Source organism: Coenobita brevimanus, chromosome 55 (genome assembly GCF_032717465.1).
Source record: "Coenobita brevimanus isolate Jiangsu-jjx chromosome 55, ASM3271746v2, whole genome shotgun sequence".
NCBI lineage: Eukaryota > Metazoa > Arthropoda > Malacostraca > Decapoda > Coenobitidae > Coenobita > Coenobita brevimanus.
Window position 1 is genome coordinate 3,537,265 of NC_137008.1, and position 10,694 is coordinate 3,547,958.

Genomic DNA, 10,694 nt, shown 5'->3' on the forward strand with positions numbered 1-10,694 from the left:
TCTGGCATAAATCTTTAATTTCCAAACTGCCCTCTTACGGTTTCTATCCTTCTATCTGTGCCATCATCTCTAGCTTCCTTTCTGGTCGTTCTATAGCCACTGTTGTAGACGGCCATCGTTCTTCTCCTAGATCTATTAACAGTGGTGTTTCTCAGGGCTCTGTCCTATCACTAACTCTCTTCCTTTTGTTCATCAATGACCTTCTAAGCTGTACATCTAACCCTATCCACTCATATGCTGATGACTCCACCCTTCACCTTTCCATTCGATTCCCGCAACGTCTATCTCAGCAGTTATTTCAACAAACAAGGGAAGAGGTTATGGCACACCTAATGTCTGATTTGACTCGTATCTCTAACTGGGGTAAAAATAACCTGGTTGTTTTTAATGCATCAAAGACTCAGTTTTTGCACCTATCAACCCGACAAAATCTTCCACAGGTATACCCACTAATGTTTAATAATATTCAGCTTAATCCTGCATCATCCTTGAACATGTTGGGGTTTCATTTACTCGGGACTTATCTTGGAAAGATCATATTACATCTCTTGTAAAATCTGCTTCCAAGAGGTTGGGTGTGCTAAGCCAACTCTGTTTCTTCTTTACCCCTGCACAATTGTTGACTCTATACAGGGGTTTTATCCACCCCTGCATGGAGTACAACTCATGTGTGGGGAGGCTCCCCACATACAGCTCTTCTTAATAGGGTGGAGTCAAAGGCTTTTCGCCTCATTAACTCTCCTCCTCTTACTGACTCCCTTCAACCTCTGTCTCTTCGCTGCACTGTTGCATCTTTATCTCTTTTCTCTCGCAACTTCAAAGGTCACTGCTCCTCTGAAATGTCTGCATGCATTCCTCCACCTCTACGACGGGCATGTAGCACCCGTCTAGCTGCAAACTCTCATCTGTTTTCTGTCCAGCTCTCTAATGCAAGAGTTAACCGTTACTCCCAGTCCTTCATTTATGCAACAGGTCAACTCTGGAACTGTCTCCCTCCATCCGTATTTCCTGCTTCCTATGATTTCCAGTCTTTCAAACGCAGTGTGTCCAGGCATCTCAAAATGATCGGATCTTGAATTTGGCTCTCTCTTGCATTTTGTTTTTCTCTTGGAAGGAACAGTTTTGTGGGCTCATTGCCTTTGGTTCCTTCTTCCTCACAAAAAAAAAAAAAAAAAAAAAAAAAAAAAATTGCTGCTTCAGATGATCTAGTGTTGGCACAAACTACATAACCATGCCATACTTAGACTAGGTTGCCCATATACTGTACAGTGCCCAATCACCTTGGTAGTAAATAAAATCACATAGATGCTCTCATAACATCAGCCAGGTTTTCCATAAACACCTTGAGTGGGCCTTCTATTCTCTCACGTCCTTCAGTACTCCAGTTCGATGCACAGAACATGAATCATAATGTTTGGTCCAGCAGTACACATTTCCCAAATTACTTCTAAAAGAATTCGCAAGAGTATACTGGAGACAGGAAGCAGGAAAGGCGCGATGGAGCAAAAGGAATGCAGTAATTCCATTGAACCAGTAAATGGAGGGTCTTACATTGAATCTTGCCACTTTAATGACTGGAAAGAAGCTAGCGTTTGCACAGTTGATGGGAATGTACTGAATGTGACTCCAGTGGTGTTCCAGATAACCACAGGAGGCAAGTCAGGACTTGGACAGCTGCCCATTCTCCCCCAGCAGCAATTAAACACAAGCAAATGAATGCAAACCCAACAACCAAAGTAATAAAAGCAAAAACGAACCAACTGGCTGGAAAAAAAAAAATTCAGAAAGCAAAAGATGCTAACACATTGGAAAGTAGCTGTGCCATGCATGTTCCACAACTCCAAGAATAAGGAAAATAGCAAAAGACAAGCCAGACCCTCTCTGACTGAGCAGAAAAACTGATAAAACAAGAAAAAAAAAATGAAACAGTGGCAAAGTAAACGAGGTTGGAAGTATGAAGAAATAATATGGAGCACCATTTCCAGCTTAATACACTTGACTCCCCCCCCCCCTCAAAAAAAATGTAAGGAGGGTCATGAAGCATCCATCCAGACCACAAGGAACTTGGAAACTGCCTAAGTATGAGGGACTAATCAAGTCACCAAGCGCAAACATGAGACGAAGTAAACAAGAGCTAGTCCTGGAGAATGAATCTGCTAAGGGCTCTCCAAACAAATAGCAAACCAAGCACATGCTGCACAAATTGGGAGAACAGGAGGACATGAGGGAGATAAGGAGGTCCACTCAAAGGTTTTATGGAGTGTCTGGTCAATGCCACTACACTACTGAATTAGTGATATTTTCTGAGTGATTTGGTATATGGGGAACCTAGTCTAAGAATGGTACTCCAAGTCCTTCATGCATGCTACAGTTCAACTCTGGAACTGTCTTCCTTTCTCTTTATTTCCCACTGCCTTTGATCTCCAGTCTTTTAAATGCAGTGTGTCCAGGCATTCAAAAGTAATGGATCTTAAGTTTGTTTGTTTGTTTGTTTTTCTTGGAGGGAACAATCTTGTAGGTTTCTGTCCTTTGGTTTCTTCTTTAGAAAAAAAAAAAAAAAATACAGTATAGCTTGTGCAGACACTAGATCCTTTCAGACAGCCAGACACTGGTTCATGTTACTGAACTCTTTATAATATTTTAGAGCAATTTTGGTTATGGTGTGAATCAGTACAAAGTATTCTTAGCTGCAGATCAATCCCAAACCATTTATCAATAAACAGAGTCCTGTGGTGTTGGTTTTCCGGACACCTGAACCCCTTGAAGATACTGGAGTTAAGATGATACAGAGTTTATCCAGGGAGCCAAATACCTAGGGCTGTAATTCACAAAAACAGCTTACAATGATTTTCCTCTAACCCAAGATGTGTTTTGCAGGAAGAACACACATGGGAAGACTCTGTTATCATTATCATCATCATCATCATCATGACCTCTTTTTCCTAGCTAAGCACAGGGTGAGGTAAGGTCCTGAAAGCAAGGGATGAAACAGTACGAGAGAGGGAGAACTATCAACTGCATGCTTAGTGAAATGGGTCAGAAATAAGAGGACTCTAATTTCAAACCCTCATCTTCTTCCTCCAGCAAAATTTATCATAGTTAAGAGAGGGATTTAATTTTAAGTTTGTGTGAGACCCAGCATCCAAGGCTCCTTTATACAGAAGTTCCTTTTCATTACTGTAAATCTCATCCCAGCACTACTGTCATTGCATTAAGGCTTACTGCTAACCTTATCTTTCCTAAACAAGAGCTCTTCATGCCTCAGTATTATGACATCTCAGGAAGATTGTGCAAAACCTAAGTAAGAGAGAAGAGAAGGTTATTTAGCACTAATCCTAACTGAATTTATGACAATGGGTTTTTATGAAAGTATGGGTGAGATGTTTTTATGTGTGTATGAGTGTGAGGTCTCATGAGTTGATGATAAAAGCTTATGATTTATGAATATAGATTTTCAGTTTATGAGCAAGAGATCATTCAAAATTATGAGGGAGGTGTCTTTATACGTATACATAAATGTGGAGTCTTGTGAGTTGATGATGACAGATCTTGTGAATCCATGAGGGATTTGTCTCATGAATTTAAACGTGTACATTATGAATTTTTGAGTACAGTGTGGGGTTTAATTAAATGATGGAGGTGTCTTATGAATTATATCGGTGGTGTTTTATGAACTGATGATCATCAATTAATTTATGGGGGAGTTTTTTTTTTTTTTTTTTATTTTTTATTTTTTTAAGGAATGGTCTTCATGAATTTATGATGGAATGGTCTTTTGTGAATTTATGAGGGAGTTGAGTTTTGTGAATTTTTGAGGGAGTGAAATTTTATCAATATGGGAGAGAGTGGTCCTTATGAATTTATGAGGGTCTAGTCTTTTATGCATTTATGAGGGTTTTGTCTTTATGAATTTATGAAGGAGAAGACTTATAAAATTATGAATGTGTCTTTTTAGTTTACGAGGGAGAGGGTCTTATGAGGTCATGAGAACTGAGGTAAATAGCATATGAGTGTGGGTTCTGTTGAAAGTATGATTGATTTTTCGAATGAGCTTGTCAGGCTTGGTTTTTGTGAGCTGAGGGAAGAGTCATGTGAGTTTATGAGAGTGGGATTTTGTCAGTTGATGATAAGGGTTGGGTGTTATGAGTACAGTACATATATGGGTGTGGGGTCATGAAATTTAAGTGAGGGATTTTATGAGTAGGAATGAGGTATGTTATGGGTTCATGAAGGCTAAATCTCATTAAATAGTGAGTGTGGGTTGTTACAAAACTGTGAGAGAGGAGATGCTTGAATTTATGAGTAGGAAGTTGTTTATGAGCTTTGGAAGGTTGAATTCAATAAGCATAATGAGAAAGGAGTCGTATGAAATTGATTCTGAGTTCTTGAGAGTATGTATCTTATGAGTAACTGCAGTGATCCATATTTTCTCCTCTTTTTACACACTTCTTCAACTCTGATGAGCATAGCTTAGTCAACCATCAGCTCCACACACACCCTCACAGACCACCCCCACCCCCACCGTCCACGCCCACAGAAGAGAGAATTGGCGGCTTCCAGAGCAGTAGGAGGGTGAGAAGGAGCAGGAGAGGCAGTATGTGGTGATGTTGGAGGGGGCGAGGGAGGGATGTGAGTAGGGAGCCTGGCGGTGTGAACACTGAGGCACCTCCGCTGGTCTGCATCGCTGCCGGAGTCTCACCTGAAAAAAATAAATAATAAGTAAAATGAAGGTGAAAGTGAGCTGGAATTCAGAGATTTATCAGGGAAAGAAATGGCAGTTAAAGTAAGCTGGAACTAGTGAGACATTCAAATCAGAAAAAAGATAATGGTGGTTAAGGTAGCCAGGAAAGAGAGGGATTCACCAGGAAGACAAGCATAGCAAAACAGCATCCCTTTTCCACAGCAGAGAGACTGAAACCTAAATGGGAATATTGCTATTACCAAGGCTCTAAAATTTTTCAGTGCTCTCAGTTGCCATGACAGTGCTTTCTCATACCCTCTTCCTCCACCTGGGGAAAAGATGTGCCTTGCCCACTCATGCAAATTGTGGAGTGGGAAAAATGGTTTTTGATGAGTTTGTGTGTGGTTATTATTTATCAGTATTATCATCAATATTATTATTATTTGTATTATTATTATTATTATTATTATTATTATTATTATTATTATTATTATTATCATTGTCATCATCAGTCTTAAAATTTCTTATTATATTATAGCATAATACTGGTAGTCATCATCAGTACACTATTTATTATGGGTATCATCTTTCTCATAATCATCAGTAATGTCATCATCATCATTATTTTTGTCACCATGGTCATTGTCACCATCATAATAATCATCATCAGTATGAATAATCATCATTAATATCATTGTCTTGACTTATAATTTTTTGACATCATTAAATCTTGAATGATATTTTTATTACTATCTGTTTAATAAGAGGAAGATTTGCTAGGAATCAATAAGACTTACATTTAGTGTACACTGATATAAGAGGCAGTTACATTCGGATGACATTAGTTATAAAATATGTCTTGATTGTAGCAGTGTCAGAGCTTCGTGAAAATAATATAGTTGTGTTAATGCTTGATCTATCTCTCTCTCTCTCTCATCTTTCTTTTCTTTTCCTCCCAAACTATGTCTTCCACTGATTTTTTTTTTTTTCTTTTTTTTTTTTCACTTTCCAATCGCTTTTGCATTCTTCCATCATCTTTCTTTTTTCCCTCTTGTGCTCTCTTAGTTTCTTCCCTCACCCTGTTTGCCAGCCTTTACTTTCTTGTTCCTGCATCCCTTTACCTAACCTTTTCTTCACTCTTTGCCTCTTCTTCCTTTTCCGCCCTCACTCTCAAAACTTACTTCTTCCTTCCCTTTACCTGTCATGCTGCCATCATACCTCCTCTCTTCTTCCATCCACCCTTTCCTTCTCTTCTCCCCTCACTCTCTCCGGCTCCCTCCCACCCTCCTATCCCCCGTACTCACCGTTGAGAACATGGACGGTGAGTGAAGTGAAGGCTGTATTGGAGGGCACACAAGAGTAGTTGCCCGTGTCTGAAGGCTGAGCGTCCTGGTGAGACGAGGAATAAATATTAGAACCTTTGAACATTTAACCACTTTTTTTTTTTTTTTTTTTTGCCTTCAGACAACTTCATTCAGCTTTAGAGGGAGATCTTCTAAGCTGAATAAAATCATCTGTGGGTAGTAAGTAAACCTATTATGCTGGAGTTTGCCCTGTGGCTAGGGTTGCCTATCCTGACATTGAGATTGCCTCCCTCTGTGCTAAGGAATCTTTGTCTATGGCATGTGTTAGGAGTGTAATGCTGTATGACAGTGAGGCCCGGGCAGTTGTGGAAGAGGATAATTATTCCTAGGCTTAAATGTACGGAAATGACAACGATTAAATGGATGTATAGTGCGTCCAATGCAAGGCCTGGTAGGGCTAGGTTTATGATTGAAGAGTTGAGAGGAAAGATGGGACTGGAGTGGAGAGGTAAATTGAGGTGGTTTGGACATGTGGAGAGGATGGAGGATGACAACTGAGTGAGGAAAGTGAGAAGTGTGAATATCGAGGGTAAAGTTGCGAGAAGCAGGCCGAGAAGGACATGGACGAGGTCATAGAGTGTGACCTCAGGGATAAGGGGCTGAATAGGGAGGCTGTCACAGATCGAGTAGCGTGGAGAGCCACCATTAGGTGACCAAGGCCTATGTATGCAGGCATGTTGGAGCCTTTATGAGCAATACGAAATGATACGGATATGCCACCTGCTTCAAGGGATTAAGATGGACCCCTTAGTAAACAGGATCTAGTAAATGGGGACCTTTTAGGAAACAGAATCTCCTTCTAAAAGGGGATGTATTAGTAAACAGGGACCTCTTTGTAAACAGGATCTCCTTGTAAATGAAAATCTCATAGTAAACTGGGCCCTTTAGTAAATAGTGACCAATTAAAATACGTACCTCTTTGAAAACAGGAATCTCATAGTGTATTATGGGTTCTTTGTATATAGTGGATTCTGTAAATTGGGATCTCATGGTAAATTAGGAGCTGTATATAAATAAGTGAGGTTCTTAAGTTCATTACTCTGCTATCACTCACTCACCCACAGAGTTAACTAACATTTTACCAACTTACCTATTATCTGCCTGCCTGCCTGCCTACCCACCTACCTACCTATCTACCTGCCTTCACTCACTCACAGACTTATCTAACATCCTCCCTACCTGCCATTAGTCTACCTACCCACCCATCCACCTATCTACCTTCCTACCTACCTACCATGTACCTTCCATCTGCCTACCAAAAATCTGCCCACACACCCACCCACCCACCTACCTACCTACCTACCTACCTACCTACCTACCTACCCACCCACCCACCCACCTACCTTCTTCACTCACCTACTCATCAGGCTACCTGTGCCATGCCTCACCTGTATAAGAAGGTACCCTCTGGTGTTGTCGCCTCTCTCCGTCACTACCGTAATGCCTCCTCTCGGGGAATCGTAATTGACCACCTGGTGGAGTACACGCATCAGCACAACGCAGTACAGGGAGCACATTAGCATAACGCAGTACAGGGGGACGCATAAGTACATCATATTACAGGGAACCACCAGCGTTGTCAACATCAGCATCACTGGCGCCATGTTTCTCCTGCTTACCATCATCATCCTCATCCTCATCATTGTCATCATCATCATCTTCACCACCATTCCCACAGTCCTACTCGTCATTATCCTAAACATCAGCACCATCACCGTAATCATTATCATCATCATCATCATCATCACGAACCAACATAACTTCAAACATTACAAGTCACAAACCCCTGAATCCTCACAATCATGATATATTTACATTGTATACATTAATTATACCACACAAATTAATCATGGTGAGGTTATATTGACGGAAGTATGTGGAATTATATCATTATATTTATGCCATTCGTAGTATTGATTAGAATTAGAAATGCAAAAAAAAAAAGGGATGATTTAAAGTGTTCCCCTCCCCCCCCTCTCTCTCTCTCTCTCTCTCTCTATCTCTCCCTCCCCCCCCCCCCGTATAATAACGAGTGATTGGAGCAAATTTAATCTCTGTCAAATAGATAGATCAAAGGAAAACGTAACTAGCGATGGTATAGCCACACAAAGAACTATCATTTATTTTATTATAGGCATTAATTTTCCATAGCTCTCTCTGTGTGTCTCTTTCTATCTATCTATCCTGTCTATCTGTCAATTTGTCTATCTATCTATCTATCTATCTATCTCTCTATCCCTTACCTCTCCGTTGTGGTACCAAAACACGTAGCTGGGTGGGTCTGGGCTGTGAGTAACGACGCACGTAAGGTTGATCGTCGAGCCTTTGTCTACGTGCATGTCAGGAGCGCCCACTATGCTGGCCATGGGGCTGGCTGTGGGGGGCAGAGGGGGCGTTAGTGGGGTCTGGGGAGCGTGAGTGGGGGTTTGGGGGCCTGAGTAGGGGTTTGGGGGGCGTGAGTGGGGGTTTGGGGAGCGTTTGTGAGGTTGTAGGAGACGTCAGTAGGGTTGTGATATGCAATACCCATACATTACTATTCACGAAACTAGGAGGGGAAAACTATGGGAAACTAAGTGAAACAGCGGAAAGGCGATGTGGATAAACTTGCGAACAATTATATTTGCGCATTCTTCAGTCGAAAGGTTATGAAACTCTTACATAATCATCTGAAAAGTCATTTGGACTCGGAAGACGGTAAAGGTCACTGGATTACGAAGCTCATTCTGTCTGTCTGTCTTTGTCTGTCTGTCTGTCTGTCTGTCTACAGTTGTAAAGCTACAAGACCAAATAATTAAGGTAGATCTAGTGTGACGAAGAATGTTACAAGGAGAACATACACTCACGATTCATAAGGAAGTAGACCTAATATGCTGTATAATACTGCAAAAACGAGGACATGGACTTGACAAACGTTGAAGTAGACCTTGTATGGTGAAGAATGTGAAAAGGATAGCACGCAGACTCGCCAAACGTTTAGATCAAGTATGGTGAAGAATATGACAAGGATAGCACGTATACTCACCAGACATTGAGATAGATCAAGCATGGTAAAGAAAGTGAAAAGGATAGCACGTATACTCACCAAACATTGAGAGAGATCAAGTATGGTGAAGAATATGACAAGGATCGTCTGTAGACTCACCAAACACGTTGAGGTAAACCTGATATGTCCTGACGGGTTTTGTAGACACTTGACACTCGTATACACCTGAGTCCTTCATCTGGGCGTAGCTAATTTTGAGTATCCAGTCCTGCGAGTCTGCGGAGTGTATCACCTCAAATCGTTGGTCGGTGGTGTAGGTGTACCGACCCACCGTCATGATGTGTAGGTCACGCTGCCTGATCCACGACACCTGGGGATGTGATAGGGTGTGTTAGAAATGTGTTAGAGTGTGCTATATGGTGTGTTAGGGTGTGGTGTGTGGGGTGTTAGGGTGTGTATATGTGGGGTATTAGAGATGTGTTAGAATATATTAGTGTGTTATATGGTGTGTGTGTGTTAGGGTGTGTTATATGGTGTGTGTGTGTTAGGGTGTGTTATATGGTGTGAGTGTGTTAGGGTGTGTTATATGGTGTGTTAAGGTGTTACATGGTGTGTTAGGGTGTTTTATATGGTGTGTTAGGGTGTTAAATGGTGTGTCAGGGTGTGTTACATGGTGTGTTAGGGTCTGGTAGAGTCTTAATGCTAAAGGGGAATAAACCACTTCAGCCCTAGGACCTTGTTTAAATAATGTTCTTGCTTTCTTAAGACAATTTTGTTTGTCTAAGATCAGTTTTTTGAGCAAGAGGGGTTGTATGCAGAAATCATCAACATCCACAAAAAAGAAAAAAAATAAGAAAGACAAAAAGGGGAAAAAATAGGCTGACAGGGAAAACAAAATCGTAGAGTAAAGGGAAAAAATGGAGACTGAAGAAAATGGGAACAAATATAATTGGGAAAAGAAAATTTGTAGTTGCTTAATCCGGTCTGTCTGGTTAAGCACACCCGTCGACCACAGGTAAAACAAGTGCTTCTGTAGGGCCGCCCTATAGATACAGTACAGCTGTACAACATACATCGTGTAGAGAGCCGGTACCCTTTTGTGGTAGGTAGCGCTTCACCAGGGTCTTTCTCACGGCGAGGTGCAAGGAAATGTGAGAAGGCTTGGCTCCTGGGTGGACGCCGCAGCTACTCCACCCACACTGGACAGGCCACCATGCGTAGGCTCCCCATCAGCTCCTGGGAACACTTTAGCATGCGGACACACTAAAATGAGGCAGTGAAGAAAAGGAAAATTATTGGAACAGTGAATGAAATGGGGAAAGAATGAAGACAACGCTATGAAGACAAATCAAAACGGGACTACAGAGAAGGAAGTGGAGTAAATTTTCGACAGAACGGGTTAGAGTCCTCATTAACTCTACTTTAAAACATCCCTGTTAGAGTATAATTGTCCGTTGGTGGCAAGAATAATATACAGAAAAAGATGTAACCTTAGTGAAGGGGTTAGTTATCTTCGTGTAGTTGATAGGTGAGGATATAACGAAGCCTTCCACTGAGGTTGGAGTCATACGTATTCTGAAGCCAATTTTCCAGTCACGAAGGGGATAAGACTTAGCATAAACCGTTCTTTCACTGTATCACGTTCTGGGCAAGCTGTTTCTCACTC

General features: G+C 41.3%; 1 protein-coding gene across 1 annotated transcript in view; it reads right to left on the bottom strand.

Annotated features, from left to right (window-relative positions):
• Positions 1-4,499: 4,499 nt before the first annotated feature.
• The window catches only part of LOC145401199 (limbic system-associated membrane protein-like), a 6,691-nt gene continuing 496 nt past the window's right edge, over positions 4,500-10,694 (bottom strand). The window contains exons 2-6 of the mRNA XM_080273503.1: positions 9,188-9,398; positions 8,289-8,419; positions 7,434-7,517; positions 5,986-6,070; positions 4,500-4,699 (exon numbers count right to left, since the gene is read on the bottom strand). Coding sequence (XP_080129629.1) covers positions 4,500-4,699; positions 5,986-6,070; positions 7,434-7,517; positions 8,289-8,419; positions 9,188-9,398 — 711 coding nt within the window. The remainder of the gene's footprint in view (positions 4,700-5,985; positions 6,071-7,433; positions 7,518-8,288; positions 8,420-9,187; positions 9,399-10,694) is intronic.